This window comes from Aulostomus chinensis, chromosome 3, assembly GCF_037954235.1.
Source record: "Aulostomus chinensis isolate RoL2024-O1b breed Wild chromosome 3, RoL_Achi_v1.0, whole genome shotgun sequence".
In the NCBI taxonomy this organism is placed as follows: Eukaryota; Metazoa; Chordata; class Actinopteri; order Syngnathiformes; family Aulostomidae; genus Aulostomus; species Aulostomus chinensis.
Window position 1 is genome coordinate 6,071,877 of NC_141322.1, and position 20,758 is coordinate 6,092,634.

General features: G+C 42.1%; 2 protein-coding genes across 5 annotated transcripts in view; both read left to right on the forward strand.

The window, feature by feature from the left end:
- Positions 1 to 8,350, forward strand: part of cntn2 (contactin 2) — a 53,206-nt gene extending 44,856 nt beyond the window's left edge. For all 4 annotated transcript variants that reach the window (XM_086198357.1, XM_086198358.1, XM_086198356.1 and 1 more), the window contains 3 exons: positions 2,381 to 2,493; positions 3,399 to 3,567; positions 4,367 to 8,350. In XM_086198357.1, the coding sequence (XP_086054483.1) occupies positions 2,381 to 2,493; positions 3,399 to 3,567; positions 4,367 to 4,476 (392 nt within the window). In that variant the 3' untranslated portion in view covers positions 4,477 to 8,350. The remainder of the gene's footprint in view (positions 1 to 2,380; positions 2,494 to 3,398; positions 3,568 to 4,366) is intronic.
- A 6,862-nt stretch (positions 8,351 to 15,212) lies between these two features.
- Positions 15,213 to 20,587, forward strand: chia.1 (chitinase, acidic.1). Its single transcript, XM_086200583.1, has 9 exons — positions 15,213 to 15,590; positions 16,871 to 16,927; positions 17,027 to 17,192; positions 17,960 to 18,084; positions 18,295 to 18,418; positions 18,895 to 19,077; positions 19,168 to 19,284; positions 19,386 to 19,512; positions 20,224 to 20,587. The coding sequence occupies exons 1-9, from the start codon at positions 15,355 to 15,357 to the stop codon at positions 20,430 to 20,432; spliced, it is 1,344 nt and encodes a 447-aa protein (XP_086056709.1). The 5' UTR covers positions 15,213 to 15,354; the 3' UTR covers positions 20,433 to 20,587.
- Positions 20,588 to 20,758: the final 171 nt, after the last annotated feature.

A 20,758-nucleotide genomic window follows, 5' to 3' on the forward strand; every position in this document is an offset into this window, starting at 1 on the left:
AGGCCATCTAATGATTGCAATTTACCTGTCAGTCATTGTCTTCTGTCTGTAAGTCAGTGGTTACATAAACGTTCCAGAACTACAAAGAAACATATTATTCATTGCAGACTGCCAGCCCAAATCAAATTTTTGGCATATCCACAATACATCCAGACAGAATATAGACAGTCTCATGAAATCTGATTTTTGTAGATCTGATCTAAACGATGTTGGAGGTGGTCTGAAATCGGTTCCAATCAGATTTCTACAGTTGTGTTTCTGTCTGGAAACATCAATTAGGATTTGAAAAGTGTCACAACCAGGTTCTTCATGGATATAAGAGATAGGTTGACAATGTGTGGGTACAACAAATCAGATCTCATTATTTGCAACCAGTGTGAGCAGACCAAGATCTGATTTGAGAAAGAACTCTGATTTGCCAGCAGTCTCAAGTAAACTGATTTATAGGGCTCGGGTACACAGAACCAGCCGATGGTAAGTGGAGGACTTTGTCTTGCTCTGATTTACATGTGAGGGATGCAAACTGAGTGAGAGCTGCTTGGATGATCATTATCTTAAATCATGAAATCTTCATTCACGCTCTGGAAAACTGGTTCTGTGTTTGCAAATCTCACTCTTGGCTCACAACTTGAGTGACTTCGCTTGCACCTGCAGAGACATCTCCTTGGGCATGTCCTGTCTCCGTAACCGTGCCAGTAATGTGATGAAGTTCAGTAACATCCCTCCGCCTGTCCCTCTGGCTCACCCTAGCATCTGGTAGTCTTTCCAGAATTCAGAAAGGAAAGCACGTAACATGCACCTCCTGGGCCGTCGGGTAGCAATCATACACCTGACAGATAATGTCGGAGCAGCACGCACGCCTCTGCCTGCAGTCACATCTGCATGTACATGTGAAAAACAGGATATCTTACCAGAGTGCAGCTCAGATATCAGAGTATTTTATCATTTATTTTGCGATAATAGTTGTGTGTCAGTCTGGATGCTCACTATCACACTCATGCTTCTCAGAGGCAGACAGGAAGACAGATACCCTTCTCTCCTGTGTGAGTGCACTAGAGAGACCCATGTGGACCAGATGATCACTAGTTAGCTTAGCACAGTGAACGGTAGAGGTTAGCTAGGTGTTTCTGTGTCGTCTTGGTTCAAATGGATCAGGATCAGGAACTTGGTTTGGTTTGGTTCTCATCCCCTTCCAAAGGCAGCTATGACGGGTAGCAGCAGTCACTCTATCAGTCATCAACAGAGGTTTTTGTTGACTGATCACTGCACCCTGTCAGGAAAAGCGTGACAACTATGTATCTATTTCTAAATTACAAATTGTCGTCGGTGGTGCAGTGGTCAGCACTGTCTTCGCACAGCAAGAAGGTTCTGGCTTTGAGTCCCGGCTCGGGCACAGGATCTTTCTGTGTGGAGTCTGCATGTTCTCCCTGTGCCTGCGTGGGTTCTCTCTGGTACTCCAGCTTCTTCCCACCGTCCAAAGACATCAAGAGGGGACGAGGTTAACTGGATACTCTAAATTGACCGTAGGTATCAATGTGAGTGTGTACAGTTGTCTGTCTCTATGTGTTGACCCTGTGATGGACTGGTGACCTGTCCAGGGTGAACTCCACCTCTCACCCGTAGCTGCTGGGATAGGCTCCAGCCCCCCCGCGACCCTTAATAGGAATAAGCGGAAGACAATGGATGGATGGATGGATTGATGGATGGACAAAATGTCCTAGTTCTACAGATGGTTTTGGAGAAAAGTGTTTTTGATGACTTTTGACAGAGGTATGCTACCATTTATTGTGTCAAGGTAACTTGGAGTTTGCTGGTCTGTGTGGGTCTCAGCAGAGGAGAGAGGAGAATATGTCTTGTTGTCTGGCTCTGGGAACAATGATACATGTATTTCCCCAAAAAAGGATTTGGTGTGTTCCTTTAAAGTTTGAAAACGGTTTTAAGTACCTTAGCCATATTGCTCCTCTGCTCGGGTGGAAGTCACCAAACTAAGTGCAGTTGTGTCTGGGTCAGTGACTTTATCCAGAGGCAGTAACTGATACAGCACATGTAGCTCAGACAGCTTGACAGTCGTCTGTAGGAACTCTGTCTACAGCTGCCCCCCCCCCCCCAACTGTGTTTTAAACACAATCAACAGATCCACATGATACTGAAGTATCATAACGTCAATAACAGCAAAGTCTGATGCTTTTGCAAGGAGCAAATTTTGTATTGCATCCCTTGATCGCTGTAGCAGTTTCATGTGATTAGAATGGAAGTGCTCCATTACCAGGTCATCATGTTCATATTTCTATAATCTAATCTGACTGGAAGTTTCATCCTTGTGTTTTTCCCATGTGTCAGTCTAAAAATTATTTATAAAACTTGTCTGTGTCTGTCTCAGCTCCAAACCGACCACCTGGCAACGTGTCGTGGAAGACTGAGGGCTCGTTGGTGATGGTGCGATGGGACCATGTGCAGGCCATGCACAACGAGTCTGCTGTACTGGGCTACAAAGTGAGTGTCTTCCAGATTATTGTGAGGTAAAGGGAGTGCAAATGTTAATCCTTAAGTCATCTAATGTTATTATGATAAAGTGAATATTCTCAATCATCCACATCATCTTCTTCACTGAAGAAGCTTTTTGGACAAGAGATGAAAGGTCTTCAAGTTTATCATTTTATCATCATATTTTTATATTAAATTGTGGTGCAGTGGTCAGCACTGCTGCCTCACAGTAAGAAGGTTCTGAGTTCGAGCCTCAGCTCATCAAGGACGGGATCTTTCTGTGTGAGTCTCCATGTTCTCCCTGTTCCTGCTGGGTTCTCTCTGGTACTCCAGCTTCCTCCCACAGTCCAAAGACATCAAGAGGGACCAGGTTAATCCAGACTCTGAATTGACTGTAGGCGTGACAGTGAGAGCCAGTGGTTGTCTGTGTTGGCCCTGCCATGGACTGGTGACCCGTCCAGGGTGAACCCCGCCTCTTGCCCAAAGGCAGCTGGGATAGGCTCCCCCCCCCCCCCCCCGCTTAACAGGATAAGCAGTAGACAATGGATGGATGGCTATTAACTTGTAAATAAAATCAAGTAAATAAATTAAGTAAAATAAAATATAACACAAACTAATGCTTTTCAGGTAATAACAATGTAATATAGCATATACAAATATGCAGATAATTACGATCGTTTTGCCTGGCATTCTTTGATTGGAATAATCAAAGGTTTTGTTCCTGGCTGTTTTGTAGCGTAACTTCTGTAGCATAACTTCTGTAGCGTAACTTCTGTAGCGTAACTTCCGTAGCAACGGTTCTTGGAGACCAACAGTTGTGAGAAGTTGACGTGCTCTAAAAGTATATACTGATTAAAATCAGAGGAGACTTGATGAGGCATGTAAATGCATCTATTTGATTTTGTTGATGGCAGGTTCTGTACAAGCATGAGGGCCAGACAGCTTTTAAGGTTCTGGACAAGGGGAAGACGTCGGTGAACTTGCCACTGCCAAAAGACAATGGTTACGTGGTGTTGGAAGTTCGATCCTGGGGCGAGGGCGGGGACGGGCCAGCACATGAAATCATTGTGTCACGGGATTCAGGTGAGTGATGATAAAGAAGCAGATACCAAAGAGACGAGGCCAACAAAGATAGGAAACAGGTCTCAGGAGCTGTGCAGACAATAGCAGACAGGGTTGACTGGGTTTGGCTTCCAGTAAATATATCATCAAAGTTTTACATCACATTCTTATAGTGACCAATAAAAAAACACCCAGCATACTGCAGGATTGGCATCATGGCTGAGCGACCACAACCACATTATACCCCTGCAAAATGACTTGTAATGAATTGTAATCTACATAATGAAGGTTTTGGAAATATGTTTCTAAGTGCAGATCAGAATGTTCTGATAGGACCGTATGTGTTTTATTGCTTCTTCGTTAAAACTGTGTTGCTCCAGGTGGGTCATTTATATATATATACATTACAATATATACATTTTTTTATGCTGGGTTAAAAATATTTGAATCAGGTAATATTTGGTGCATATAGATAGATAGATAGATAGATAGATAGATAGATAGATAGATAGATAGATAGATAGATAGATAGATAGATAGATAGATAGATAGATAAATAGATAGACAGATAGATAGACAGACAGATAGATAGACAAATAGATAGACAGATAGATGGAGAGACTAAAGAAAAACACACCTGTCTTGTTGCCTCTTTGGTATCATCATAAAACACATTAGAGAACCATTGAGCTAGAAAGAATCTAAAAAACACAACCAGTGTGACTTTGAAGGTGTACTGATGCAGAAGATCACATCAGTGGATTGTTGCATCACATTCAATCAATAAAACTCAATTCAAGTGATTTGGTGTCCCTGTCAGGAACTGGAATGATGGTGCAGAATGAGGCGTCCTCCAACCGCTCCAGTCCTCCTCTCCACCTCCTAGCTGGCGTGGCTCTCCTCACGCTGGTGTCGCTGTCAGGCATGTGACTGGGCTCTTGAGACTTTTGACTCTACTGGCTTGAAACTAAAGCTCTCCTGTGTCTTAGGCTGTTTGTTGGTAGAGCACTGCAGGGATTGGATGGCTGGGAAAGGGGAGGGGGAGGGATTTCAGGGTTGTTGTTTTTTTTTATAAATAACAATAAAAATCAAAGATGGTCTTTTTTTAGAAAGGTCTGGCTGGGTTGAAGAGGGGAAGCTGGGCAGCCCTGTCTGATTCATTGTTGATGTCAGTGAAAACCATGCCTTATGGGGACCATCGCATCTCACACCCCCCCATCCTCCCAGTGACATCAGACTTCAGGTGTAAATTACTCATAGATCACTGGTGTGTGTATCCTGTGTGTCTGGGTGTCTTCGTGTTCACACTGTGAGCAACTTGACCAGGCTTGTTTACCTCAGCATTCTCAATTAATTTTACGAACAAGTCATGCATTTACAGTATTTCTTTTCACAACTGGACATTCATGTTCATGTTTGATTGACAGAAGAAGAAAGCGTCACTAATATAATCGACCTTCGAAAAGTCGCCCTTCTCGCCCGGAACGGAGGAGAGGGGACTTGCCTCCTCATACCGTCTGTACACTGGTCCCCTCTGTCGTAGCAAACACAACATAACTGTATGACTGCCGTTGTCTCTCTTGTCAACACTCTTGTCAAGTGTGTGCAGGGTGACAAGCAAACAACTTCTAAAACACTTGTTTTTTAAATGAAGTTCCATTTAGATTAACCTCAGAAAATTAGTCTCATTGTCACATCGGTTTCTCCTTATTGTCATCGTTCACCTGATTCATGCTACATGTTTCTTATTGTGAATTTGCATAATTACATATTTTTCCCTTTTTTGCGAGAGAAAACATTTTGTGATATGCTGTAGTTCTTATGTTGTGTTCAGTTATGTTTTAATTTAAAGTCTATTGTTGCAGTCTACACTGAATTTGGACTCCACAACATGCTCATATTTTCTTCGGTCCATATTGACTGTTACATTTTTTGAACAAGTGATATCTTGAATCGACTGCAAGTGACAGTATGTATTGGGAAAAACCTGTAAAGTCATTGGAAACAGTTGGAAAAGTTTTTGAAAAACAGATTAAGCCAGGAATTATTGGAAAAGTAATGGAAATCTTCTTCAAAAATATCTGCATTTTAGAGTGTATGTAGTTCAGCTCAGATCACTTTGATGTTGCATCAAAGCATGTAGCTTGTCATTTACTTGAAATGGGCAGTGGTAAATTTTGCCCTGGATTTCTTGGCTTGTTTTTCATGTGTAGAGACGTTTCAGAAAAAGTATGATCTTGAGAATTCTCCTCAACGATGTGGAACAGTCATGGAGCTCTCTTGGTGCCTGGACTCCTCATGACTTGTTGGTCTGGTTGCTCACAGTGTGCACACAACAACTCACCAACTGAACTAATGAGGGAATTTTATTGTTGAGTTGCAGCTCCTCCCAACATCTATCTGCTCACTTGTGTTTTTTCCTCAGTTGTAATTATAACAAACTGTCATGAATGTTTACGGTTTTATATTTTTTTTAAGTTGAAGCAGCTGAAACAGGATGAATGAAATGAGTATGAGTAAGTTATTTGTTAACAATGAATGTGCCTGGATTGTGTTTGTGTTCGTGCAGGTTTTTCACAGCTGCTGCTTGTGCTGATTGGTTGATACGACCCCGCTGTAGCAGCAGCGATGAAAGCACTGGTCACCAAAGCGATCAGATACTGTGGTGCAGTAAACAGTGTCATATATCCTCCTCATTGTAATCCTGTCAGCATCTATCAGCTCTTACATAACTACTTTATTACAGTTTACAGGAAGAATGTGACCTCTAACAGACGCTTTGTGTCTGAAACTCATTTTTTTTGCAGTGGCTTGTCAAAAGATATTCAGTACATCAAGTGCTTTTAATGATTTTGTTGATATCATTGCCTTACCGTTGTCCTGATTTTTAATTTCGGCTTTCATCATTGTAATATTACGATAACTGATGCTTTGGGTTAAGATTGATGTCTAAAAGCCTCAAACCAAAGCACCGCGGGAAGGTGAATCTCCCAAGACGATTCCAAATGTATTTATTAGATACAGATTCACCAGTTTATTCTCTGGTCTGCATCAGTGAGTTTTCAGCACGTGCAGGAAACCTGGGAACGGTTAACATTACTGCATGCAGGCTTTTTTTTCTCTTTTTTTTTTACATTATGTCGTATTTCACCGTTTTAATGGTCTAGACAACCCAGATTGTTGTGTTACTGCAGTATTACGCTTTGTGGTTGAATGATGGACCACTTGATTGTACAATTCTGTGCTTTATTATTTTGAGAAACGTGTCAACTAGCTCTTCATACTTAACTCTTATTGGCCGGGACATAGCTAACCTGTGTACAGTGGGAGAAACACTGCAAAGTTAAATATCACTACAGTAAGAACAGTATAACTATGTAGGCAGGTAGCAGTACACAGTTCGATAGAGTGGTGCAGGAGTTAGTCCTAAAGCCTGGAAGTGTGTTAGTATTGTTAAATGTCACTTCCCTCGTCTTAAAGCCGGTGGGTGTGACACAAGGTCTGTGTCAAGTTTAAAGTGACACTGAGGCTAAAAGTGTGTTTTGCCTTTCAAGTACTCACAAATAGGTGGCTCGAGCCCACAAAGCCATTTTTCCTTTGTGTGTCTTTTCTTTTTGACTACAGAATGCACATAAAGCCAGTTATGTATATTTGGTATATTTGGCTTGATGTTATAGGCGACCGCTGGCTCATCAACTCAAACCTTCCAACAGATCAGAACTAAAAAACAAACAATAGCAATTCTGGGTCAATGCTATGACGAACAAAGGCGCGCGAGCGTGACTAGTTGGTTCCTCAGATGAACCAGCTAGTCAGCCTCTACGCCACCAAGAACAGTCACCGAACCAAAAGAGTGATGTTGCGCATATTTGTGCTTGAAATGCAAATACACTTTTTGGGTGGTGTATCAGTGAAGAAATGTTGAAATACCTCAATGAATGCTGCACTCAGTAATGTCCGAGCGTTTATGCATACTAAAAACAGTGGTTGACTGACTTCAAGAGGTTGCCATCACGAGCACAAAGTCAGGTGTAGTGGTTTGTAGTTCATTCAGAGCAAAACATTAGCTTTGCTTTGCTATTTGATTGATGCTTCAAAAATGGTAAAAGCTGTGTTCATTTGTAAAGATAATCTCAGTTAACAAAATGTGATTTGTAACCATTTGTCACGGAACCTGTTTTTGACAAATTCAATGTAAATATCCATTTAGCTTTTGGTTGAGGGAACCCATGGAGATGCTAATGTGCAGGTGTGCCTGCAGAAGCCCTGCAGCATATGTTGGTAAACAGTGAAATTCTAATTCAGTCTGTTTGCATTCATGATTTCATGGACTTTTATTGTTCCGTGATAGTCCCAGTGCTTACTGTTAATATTGTATCAGGAGCTTGAGTTGTAAAGTCCATCACGATCTTTCACTGAATATCACGCGGCTGCTTCAACTCCTCACAAACACAAACGTTGAAGCCCGAAATGTTTTCACAGGCTTTGAATGCTTCAGTTTTGTGTTTTTGTGCTTTACTTTGGTACTTTGGATAAAGTGTTGTTGTTTTTTAAATCCTTTAGTTACTCATGAATTATCCATGAAGTCCTTTCAATGTAACACAGTTACACCACTTCTGGATGAAAGTTCAGGTTTACTGGTGGACGGGTTTCATCACTGGAAGTAAGACTGTCAGGTGACAGGGCTGACACATGATGGCGCTGACACTTAGGGGCCTTTTCCAAATTCTGATCAAATGGAAATGTTGGGCGGGTTGGTAGGGTTGCTACTTGTAAATATGATTTAAAATAAAATACAACACCATGCCATTGTATTTTATGTGTTTAATTACTACATTCACAATGTCATTTATTGACCAAGTACACAGACTCGTACACTCCAGCCGCAGTAGGTCATGACAGTTGGAGAGAAAATAATATCCTGCCTTACAGAGTCACTCTTGCGCTGAAAATGGATCCGATGCCATCATGTCAGCTGGCTTTGGCTCCAGCAGCCTAGCGCAGGGTAGAGATATAAAAAAAACAACATTTTACTATTTATTAACGATACATTGTTGATTGCGACTGCACGGTGGTGCAGTGGTTAGCACTGTGGCCTCACAGCAAGAAGGTTCCGGGTTTGAGTCGGGTGCGGGATCTTTCTGTGTGAGTCTCCATGTTCTCCCCATGCCTGTGTGGGTTCTCTCTGGTACTCCGGCTTCCTCCCACAGTCCAAAGACATGCAATTTGGGGACTAGGCTGATTGATACTCTAAATTGACCGTAGGTATGACTGTGAGTGTGAATGGTTGTTCGTCTCTGTATGTTGGCCCTGCGATGGACTGGCGACCTGTCCAGGGTGAACCCCACCTCTCGCCCGTAGATGCTGGGATAGGCTCCAGCCCCCCCGTGACCCTGACTAGTAAGGAATAAGCGGAAGATGACGATGGACATTTTTGATTGCACCACAGAAAAGGACATCAGGATTCATCCTCTGATAGCCATGAACATCAACTTGAAATTTTCAGTAGATTTTGCTGTATGACAAATGTATTTCATGGGAATTTATTATCAGTGCTAGACAAAATGTCAAACTCGTTCTCATCCCACACATTCAAAAACCAGGGCATAAGACAAGAAAAATAATTAGAGGTGCAATTTTGAAAAGTGCATTTGTTTCCTCAAAATTACAATGTGAGTCATACGGAGGCCAGAGGTGCACCGAACAGTCATGCTGTCACAGTCATTCACATCTATAAGAGCCACTCAGATCAACCGCCATGCGGGAAACGCATGTGACCTGGTTTAACAAAACAATATATTTCAAACAAACAAGACATTTCTTCATCTTGTTCCTGAGAGACTGAAGATTTCTGCGCCAGAGATCGGCGATTACCTGACGACGACAAGTTGATCTTGGGCTGATTTACGATCAACGTTACGTAGCAGATTCAAAGACAATCTTAGTGAACACAGAGAGAGCACAAGGGTAAGTAGCACCATGGCATCGAGAATTCCTCAGTATTCTATGTCCTGCTGTCTGAAGGGGTTCTCCTTGTAACCTCTCAGGAATAATAATTAAAAACTCATTTAAGGTTGTCTAGGGATTCTCATTGACTCCAGATGTAACCTTCTTGAACATACAACCTTTGGCTTATTATGCACTCAACACTCAATTGTGTTAGAACGGCTTTATGATAACTTGACCATGACCTTGACCTCTGACCACCAAAATTGATTCAGCTTTGTGTCTCAGTGCACATTTTTGGCAAACTGGGAGAAATTCTCACTATGAGGTTAAGACATGTGCAAATGTTTGATGGAAGATCAAAACTCAAATCTTTTTGGTTCATTCTTGAGTTCCAGTGGACACTTGAGCCAAATCTGAAGGAAATTTGAAATTTGAAGGGGTTCCAGAGATACCGCATTAACAAGAATGGGATGTACATACAGATGGACGATCTGAAAGTATCATTGCTCCAACCTACAGCTGTGACAAGTGCACAGGCTTAGAAACAGGCTTTATTTCTGGTAAATGAGTGTGTGAGGTGGCCAGCTTCCACTTCCTGGCGTCATCGGCTGGTACAGTAGCACTCCTCACTTGTCTGCTGGCTCGTTTACCAACAAGCTAACTGATGCCCTTGACTACTACCATGATTCAGAGTTTCTTGCTCTTACTGAATTACAGCTTGTAGAAAAAGTATCGTAAAATTATGGGCAGTGAATCAAATCCATAAGATGTTCATGTTGAAGAAGGTGAGAGTGTTAATTGAAATAGATGGATATATGATGATGTTTCCAGGGGCGGCATGGCTTGGAGGTAGACTGGCTGTCCAGCAACTGAGGGGTCGCTGGTTCGATCCTCACTTCTCCCGGTGAACGTGTCGAAGTAGCCATGAGAAAGATACTGAGCCCCTAATTACTCCTGATGGCCCTGCGCCCTGTCCAGGGTGAGCCCCGCCTCTCACTCGATGTCAGCTGGGAATGGCTCCAGCTCCCGCGACCCTCAACAGATAAGGGATGGATGGGGATAATTGTAATAATAATGTAATGTAAATGTAATAATAAGGGACAATTGGATGGATGATTGTCTCCCCCTACCCTCCTTCACCATTATTAATCATTATTTCACGTTATTGCGTCCTACAGATGAACACACTACTGTTGTCACGACACTTGGGAGCTGCCTGATAAATTGCACTGATAGCCTGTTCGAGTGTACTGTATAGACCCAAGTGCTCCATGGTCTGACCTGGCTGAGAGATTAGCATGAACATAAATTCCTTCAGGCTTATCAGCTGCACTTTGCCACCAGCCATTAGTCATTAATGAGCAAAATATAAATCTGACTCAGCTCCACCAAACTGTGGATTCTGCTGCTGCTGTTCCTCTTGAAGAAAGGTAATGAGATCATCAACGTGAACACTGCATTTTAAAAGGAGGAACCTCTACATTAACAGATGAATTCTACTGTAATTACTTGCTATCGTGGCATTTAACCAATAGTTACTGTCTGAACTAAACAACTGTATACATTATTTATATCATTTATTTATGATTTACTACTTCTACTTCTAATTCCTGTTTCATTTGCAAATTAATGCAATTATTCATTCTCAGTAGTGAGTGACTGTATGAAATCTGCTATTTGTCATCATTCGTGGTTTCATTTTCCCACAGCACAATGGCGAAACTCCTGACTGGTAGGTATCTCTCGTCAGTCTATCTTTCTTTATTTGCACATTAGAAAACTAGTAACAAGTTTTAAAAAAGCAGTAGAATCTCATCCAAAACAAAATTTGGTGGCGGAGGAAAGGAAGAATCCAGTGAATCTGGGGGCAGCGCTTTCAAATTTCATGTCATCAAGTTTGGCTGAGGTTTTTAGTCTCCATGCAACGTACATCTGTCCATAAGATGCAAAGGTCAAGTAATCTGTTCTCTGAAGGCTCCCTCGCTCTGATGTGTATTTACATGACTTCAAATGATGCCAACAACTGATCATGACAAAATTATATGTTACTTTATTTTATTCTACAGCTTTTGGCATAACTGAAATATCTCTCATGTACAGTGAAATGTTTTCTGTGAGGTAAGAAGGAAAATACTGGAAAGATGCACAAATTACGTTTTAACATCATTAAACATCGAATGCATTGAAAAAAAAGCATCTGTTTTTCACAACCTGAAAAAAATGACATAGCAAACGGATTTTTCCTGTTTGAGTTGCATCTACTTTTCCATCTTGTGGCAACGTTAAGACTAAACTTTTTACAGTGAACTTATAATGTTACCAGTTGAATGAATTTTCTGCTCTGCAATCTCAAAAGAACAATGTCGTTTTTCCAAAAGTTCACCTTTCTCTTCCGTTTTTGTGTTTTGCAGCTCTGGCCTTCTTGCTCACTCTAAATATAGGTAAGCACTTATTTGTCCCTCTTTACCCTGGAACGCTATTGTTAAAATTAGTCACACCATCGCTAATGTTGGGTATATTTTACCTGATATAATATTCCTGATGAATATATTGTTTTCATAAAAATATAATAAGTACAACACTGCATGCCAAATTGAAGTACTCTTCTTTCATTTCCCAAAATGCAACGTCATATAAAATGAAAAAAGGGTACCATGAGGGAACCTAGAAAATGACATGACAAGAATTGTGTGGGTGAAAATCACCTGATGTTAGTGTTCCAGGGTTAAATCCTGTTTCCTGCAGACTGTCGGACTGATTGAACAACAAACATAAATGTAGCATGAAGGTACTAAACTGACATTTTAAGCCGGTTACTCATGCAATACATCTTTGGATAGCTTAGTCTCTTGTGGTTCAAATCATCTCAAGATACAACCACATGACTTTTATCAGGTCATCAATAAGTGAACACTTACTGAATTGAAGCAAATGAACACTGAGGCCAAAAGGTTATCAGCCCATCTGTTAACCTCAGAGAAGAAATGGTCGTGTACAGTGGCAAAGATCAAACAGACTGTTTTCCTACCTCTACGTATATACCCTCATGCCAAAGCTGCATTTACACTGCTGGTCTTTATGCCTGGATCTTACCCTCCTCCCACGACTGTTGTTTGATTTTTTTGGGGGGGGGGGCGGGGGGGGCGGGCATGCACTCTGCTTGCTGGTGAGCGTGCTTGCAATGAAGAGAAACAAGACTGAGGAAATAATTCTAGCTTTAAAAAAAAAGCAAAACGTTTGAGCTGTGTTGTCTTCAACAGCGCTGCAGGATTCAACCCTGCATGCTGGAGAGTTTGCTGCGATTATGGCCATCAACAACATACTGTACAGTGTTTTTTTTTTCTTTTCCTTGTAAATTATATTTCAAAAAATGGAGGCTGGTAATTGCAGGGATTTTATTCATCATATTTCAGAAGGACAACGTGATAAGAGAGGGAAAACATGAGTGATCAAAACTAGGGATGGATCGACATACCAATTTAGCATATTTTATTAGATCGGTGATCCGCTGATTTGCGTTCGCAATCCCTGATCCGATCTTGAAAAATATATCAATAACGTCATACATTTATAGCCCGCAGTGTATAAATAAAAGGCGCATTTCTGCCCTCTACTAGTCATCACTGCTGTGCTCCGAACAGACGTGACATATTGAGGCCGAAGGTTTCTGCCGGCGGCACGTCTCCACATTTGTAAACAAAAACAAAAATGTATGGTGTGGCGACTCCACAAGTTGGAAGACGAATGCAGACCTGCAGCAAAATGCCCAGTCTGCTAGCTAATGGTTTCACGTGGTGGCAGCAACAGAGCTTCCTGTAACACAACTAATTTAATTTGGCATCACAAGAAACACAAAGCAGAATATAAGGAATAAAGCGCTGCTACCCAATCAAAAGCTGGTCTGAAGCAGCAGACACTGCTCGCTAGTTTAAGAAAAGACAAGTTTCCTCACGGTGGAGGGACGGCCAGGATGATTGCCCAAAGGCTCACAGAGTTTATTGCTTTAGACGACCAGCCCATTTCCGCGGTAGAGAACACCAGCTTTCGTTGGCTTTTGGAATTCTTGGAGCAATGGCACAAGCGCCCATCTAGGCCCTTCATAACAAATACAGCAATACAGAACTTTACAACAAAGTTCGGACTCACGCACGGGATCTTCTGTGTTCTTTGATTTGTAAAATAAACAAAATGGTGAGGAAAAGACAAGCATGGATTGACCACTGAAGCAAACAATCCAATTTATTTTGCAATGCACCAAGAGAAAAGTCTGAATCCAATGGATTCAGTTTATTCAAGGAAAGAAAAAAGATCGGCTCGGTCAAAAATTGAGATCGGCAATTACTCATCATTAAAAAATCGGAATCAGATCGGGACCAAAAAAAGTGATTGGGACATCCCTAATCACAACCCCTTTCCTTATGTTCTTCAATTAGATATTTTCTTCATGTCCACCATTGCTATACATTGAAACTGTCTTATTTTCACGGCGATAATTCTGAGTTTTTCGGTCTGATGAGATGCTGCTCAGCATCATTTATAAAGCAACAGGTGGAGAGACAAGAGTGTGTCCTTTTAAAGGGTAACTCCTGCAGGTGTGTGGATGATTTTCATGTCCATGTGGATTTATCACTATTGGCCATTGATCAATGATGACAGTCATAGGTAGGTGACTTCAGTGGGGTCTGTTCACCTGAGTTGTTGTCCTCTGATGTTTCTTGTGCCCGTTTCTCAGTGTTATATTACAGCTACACACCGTAACCATAGTTACGGAAGTACCATGTGCATCAACATCATCCAAATGCTATGATGGTCACATTTTTCATTCAAGTCACAATGCTAAGCATATCCAGTCTGTCCATTTCGATACCACATCATGAAGAAATATTCACTTCATATTTGATTCATTTCCAATTTCCACTCCATTTTATGATACACACATTAAAACTGCATATATGTATGTATATGTATGTGTGTATATATTTATATTCATACATTGCACACACGCATATATATATATATATATATATATATATATATAGAGAGAGAGAGAGAGAGAGAGAGAGAGAGATAATAGACTTAGTTTCTTGCATATTTTTTGTCCTAAAATTGATGATAACGTGGTGCTGATGTGCCAAAAGATGAAGTATTTCCTGATTTATGAAACCAATACTGACATACAATTTCTCAAACACTCAATGACCCTCATTTTCACACAAGGGACTTTAACTGACTAAAATTACAACTATATTCATATGAAAACATAATTTTATTGTTGTGGTATTTCAACTTTACTTAAATCTCAGCATTTTTCCCCAGTGTGGCCACAAAATCCTGTGGTAGATTTGAGTCCCATGAAAAAAAAAAAATTTTGGGTCACTTGGAGCAGGCAGTGTAAATGAGGCCTGGGATAGACCTTCACTCTTCTCTTCTCTTCTCTTCTCTTCTCTTCTCTTCTCTTCTCTTCTCTTCTCTTCTCTTCTCTTTGTCCTTGACACCTTCAGATAGTGGAAGGAAGATGAAGACTCATGTTGTTTCTTGCTGCCAACAACAGTGAAACTGACATGCCTTGCTTTAACCAGCTTACTATGCTCCACAGCAACCAGCACCATGACAAAGTGTGTAATAATCCCTCCAGTCCACAAGATCATGCTGGGTTTGAGTCATTTGTTTACCCTCACAAGGTGATAACTCAATTCCTGGGAACAATAAAAGAAACATTGCTGCTGGAGTTCAAACTCCCTGTGGTGGAAGCGGAGTAGTACTTTTATCTCTACCCTATCAGAGTAGTGAAGATGTACTATTATAAACAGAATAATATGGCCATTTTAATCGTGATGATAGTTTTAGAATAATCACTCAATGACTCTGCTCTCCTTCTGTCCCTCCTCAGCTTCATCCAGTAAACTGGTGTGCCATATGACCAACTGGGCCCAGTACAGGCCCAGCAGTGCCAAGTTCACCGCGGACAGCATCGACCCTTTCCTGTGCACACATGTTGTCTACAGCCTGGCCACCATCAACAGCCTCAACCAAGTCAGCATCATTGAGTGGAATGATGAGCAGCAGTATGCCAGGCTCAACACCCTTAAGAATGTGTGAGTGAGGGAACATGGGTGGGGGTGTGGGGGTGGCAGCCGAGGAGAGGAGGGGTGAGTCAGCTTGTATAAGATTTCTGAGTGATTCCAGGGAGTTTTAAGTGGATTTGTTGGGGGAGCCAGTGGAGGTTTTGCAGGTTTAGCAATGGGTGTAGAAGTGGTTTGGCAGACAAGGAGGAGAGTTCTGGATATATCGAAGGATTTTGAGCCATCCAACACTGTAGCAGCGGTCCAGTCTGGTGATTAATCATGGGTTGGTTTCTTCTGCTGGAAAGAAATTGACAAAGGCTGAGAATGTTGTAGTGGTGGGCAGGATTTGACTAAGTTGAGCTGGAGTTCAGCAGAGACACAGATGGTGAGGGAGAAGTTGTGGATGGATTTGGAGAGACCTTAAAGAGCGATGACAATAATTTCTGATTAGTCACAGTTTAATATAAGAACATTTGAACCATTTATATCAGTGATGCAGTTGGTGAGGGTTGAAGTGTCTGCATTGACAGATTTGGTGGCCATATAGAACAGGATATTATCAACAAAGCAGAGGAATTTAAGACCAAGAGGACAAATTACGTGCCTGGAGGTGGGGGCAGTAACTTGAGGGTATCCAGGAAGGTCGGCAGATAGGACAAAACATCTAGGAATTGGATTTGAATGTTGGATGTTGAGTGTTTGGTGTGTCAGAGCTTCATCCAATTCAGATTTGGAACTCCAATCACAGACTACCCTTCATCACCCCTGTTATCAATGTAGGAGGCTCAAACAGTGTACAAGATCGCAGTATCAGTCAGAGAGACAGAGCCCATGGCATGGTCCTCGGTCAAATCCCTTGCATAATCTGTTATAGATGCTACATCCCTCTTAGTTAATCAGTTGTGGCCCGCATGCTTGTCATCACTGTGTTGCGGGGAAAAGAAGCAGGTTTGAACGCCTGCAGACACACGGCAGTTCCACTGATGTTCTCTGATCAGCAGACAGACAGACGGACAGATGAGATACATTTGCTCTCTATATGGTTCTAGCTATAACTCATGTCTTATAAATAAAACCATGCTTCATTCACTGCTTTTCTATTGTCAAACAGTAATCGAACATAAATTAAAATAAAAAACAGAATAGATATAGTGTACAGTATCCTGTAGAAAACGGAATATAGAACTATGTCATAAGGATAAGCTTATACTGAGTTTAACCATGATTGGTAACATCCAGTAAGGTTTTTTTTCTCTCTCTCTCTCTCTCTCTCTCTCTCTCTCTCTCTCTCTCTCACTCTCTGGTTTTAGCAATCCAGCACTAAAGACTCTGCTGTCTGTTGGAGGCACTGTCAATGGCATAAGCCCGTAAGTTCAAATATTACAGCCGCTTTCAAAATCCTTGTCAAATCTGCCTCTGTATATGTCAACAGGAGTCCACAGTTCTTTTTTTTTGTGTCCCACCAGATTCATCGCCATGGTAGCTCGACCTGAGAGCCGTGCCGTCTTCATCAAGTCGGCCATCAGCTTTCTACGCAGCCACAACTTTGATGGGCTGAACCTGGCATGGGAATACCCAGCACACAATGGCAGCCCAGATGGGGACAAGGAGAGGTTCACACTGCTGGTCAAGGTTAGCATGCCGCTTTTTTAACAAAAACGGTCTCATTGTGTGAATATCAAATCATTTGCAATACAATTTTTCTTATAAATAAGAAAGTAACATGGTGAAAAAGGTTTTCAGCTCAGTTTATCAGTGGCATGTTAATGTTCATTGCTGTGTGTCCATCCACTGCCACCCTGCAGCACACTAGCTAGGCTTTTCATGTTATTTGATTCAGGATACAAAAATATTTACTGCACTTTGAACAGAACAAGTGCAGGTACTTCAAATTTATTGTGTATTTCCCTGGGGAGATTTGAGCCAATGAGCTTGACTTGAGCTCAACTAGGTTGCACATAGGGGAATGGCATCTTGGGGAGAATTCCAGGCATTAGTTGTATTTTTTGTCCTCGAGGTAGCACTCTGCATTGGTTCTTGTAGTAGAATGACAGCAAACCTTGGGGGAGTGGCTTGTCACCAAATAATGAGAGGCTGGACTGTACTTCCAGGTCTGCCATCATAAGTGCACCCAAGCTGAGGATGTCGCTACTAATTTTTAAAATTAATTCATTTAGTTTTGACAGTACCAACCACATGTGAGAGGGTGGTTTGTGTTTGCTCTCATGAGCACAAGTTTGGGGATACAAAAGAGGAGGGAAAGAAAATAAAGCCACTTAGATCAGCAGGAAAAGATGAAATAACGAATGAGTAAATGAAAAGTTTCTGGCAGGAAAAACACAGCAATAACGAAGGAATATGGAGGATGTGATATGTTTTGGGATTGACTCTGTCTGCAGGAGTTGTCAAGAGCTTTTGAGGAAGATGCCAGAGACACCAGAAAGACTCAGCTTCTGTTGTCAGCCAACGTTGGTGCATTCCGTCCCACCATTAACAGAGCCTACGAGGTCAACAAGATTGCAATGTGAGTTTGTTTTCACCCAACGGCATGTTTATTTATCCTATTTTTATCTACAGACAGATATCATGCAGTGTGCAGCAAGGACTTCTCTCTACCGATGTGCCCTATGATGTGCCCGTTTACCTTTAGTGTTAAACCAAATATATTTGTACGTATTAAATGTGGAGAAAAGTTCTGGTGATGATCTGAAAGAAAACCTGTCAAAATCTATAGGCATCTTGACTTCCTCAACGTCATGACCTATGACTTCCATGGATATTGGGAGGCAGCTACTGGACACAACAGCCCACTGTACCGCAGCGGTGTGGACTCTGGCTCACACATTGATCATAACATAGTAAGACCCCCCCACACACACACACACACTAAAGCCTGGTTTATGCTTCTGTGTTGTGTCGACGCCGCGCAGACCCTGAGGGTCACGTCAGGCTAATGTGCACCTCCAAAAAATCCTGACTACGTGTCGCGTCAATGCGTTGTGACGTGAACATCAAGGACTGTGATTGGCCCGCACAGAGAAAGTTGCCGAATGCATGAAGAGGTGGAAGAACCTCCGTGACAAGAAAATGGCCACAAGAAGTCATTTTTGTCATGTTCAAAGCTTCCAGATTGATTCATGAAAGCAAACACTCTTTCAAGGAAAAGCACTGGACTTTCTTCTGTAAATAGTTTTGTTTTGGAATCTGACAAGAGCCCCCAAAACCATACATACATACATATAATGGGGACGGTCTTCTGCTTTGACCAATTTCAGTGTATTTTCAAAAAAATCATTCTCATAATAGACAATTAATTCTCATAATTCATCTTTAGAACTCTTCTATGTCTCACTGGCTGGCTCTGGGAGCACCGGCGGAGAAGCTGCTGCTTGGTTTCCCTACGTATGGTAGAACCTACCGGCTTCACACTGCTGCTTCTGGACTGGGAGCCCCTGCTAATGGGCCAGCTGAGGCTGGGCCCTACACCCGCACTGCTGGCTTCTGGGCCTTTTACGAGGTGCGAAAGCTAAAGCGATCCTATTAGATGGATGGATGACTGTGTCGTGAACAGTCCAATTTTATTCAGTTTATGTTTGTGGTCTGTCAGATCTGTGACTTCATCTCCAGCGCTACTGTTGAATGGATCGCTGAGCAGCACGTTCCATTTGCCACATTTGGCAGCTCCTGGGTGGGCTATGATGACAGGCGTAGCTACTCTAGCAAGGTAAGGAGAACCAGGCGGAGGGTTCAGAACGGCCCTTGAGTAGTGCTGTTGTTGCTACTAGTCTAATCTTCTGAGACTAATGCCGTCATGGTGCCCTGTAGGTGGAATGGATGACAGCCAACGGTCTGGGAGGAGCTCATGTATGGACGATGGACATGGATGACTTTGCTGGATCCTTCTGCTCAGCTGGAGTGTATCCTCTCATCAACCACCTCAGGATCTCAATGGGTGAATAGAGAACCTCAGCTACCAACAGCAACAATATGTTTGCAATTCATTGCTAATGTTCAGTGGTGCGAACCAAACTCACCCATCTAAGAAAACCTCTCCCAAGTGATCTTAGTACATTTCCATGCGAATCCAAGAGTGGTTTGATTACATTAAGAACAGAATCTGACTCTGACCCGACACAGGAAGTGAACCAAAATGCAGACTATCTACACTAAATGGTGATGAGGGGGTAGACTTCTGCTAAAAACTAAGGTTTGCTAGACCTGAGCTGAAGAGTTTTACAAACCTAAATTTCTGACCAATTAGAGACTTCAGTGAGCTAATTTCCAACTCTTTACATCCCCTCATATGTGCCCCTGAGCAAAGGCGTTTTTATTTATTTGGTCCACTTGAACTGAAAATTCATGAGTCTAAATGGGACTAAATTGGAAATGAACCAAACGGATCAATTTCCATTTATTCAGACTCATCAAACAGATTATTGGGGGCTTTTACAATTACTGTCCATTTGACAGCTGATGAGACTGCTTGTCTCAGAACAGTTGTTTTGTCTGTACCAGAGTGTCATCACTGCTTTCAGAATTGCACAAAAGAACTACCCTACTGGTTGAACCACAGCAGGGTTCTGAAGGTTCTAAAGTATGTTACGGTTAGTCTCACAGCAGTGTGTCATCTATGATCTTTATTCTTTCACATCTGACGCTACAGGCTTTCCCCCAAAACCAACCACCACTCCGGCTCCCACCACCACCAGGGACCCCATAGCTGACTTCTGCCGTGGCAGGCCCGATGGTCTGTATGAGAACCCTGCTGACAGCTCCACCTACTTCCAGTGTTTCCAGGGAAACACCTACCTGCACCGCTGCCAGCCTGGCCTCATCTACTGGGACTCCTGCAAGTGTTGCAACTGGCCCTGAATCACACACACACACACACACACACACACACACACACACACACACACACACATACACACACACACACACACACACACACAGTGGACTGTTGGCTTGCACTGCTGGACTTTTGTGTGCTGGGATGAAACAGCAACAGAGAATCGACCGATCAGAAGTTTGCCCTTTGATTCCAGTGTTCTTGTTTACACTTAATCACTGAACACAATAAAACATCATTGGATGAACCAAGACAAGTGTGATTGCTTGAGTTTTTTTTTAAACTTGACTGCATAATGAAATACAATTGGCACTCTGTTTCTCTACATTCATTTTCAATCCCGTTATAC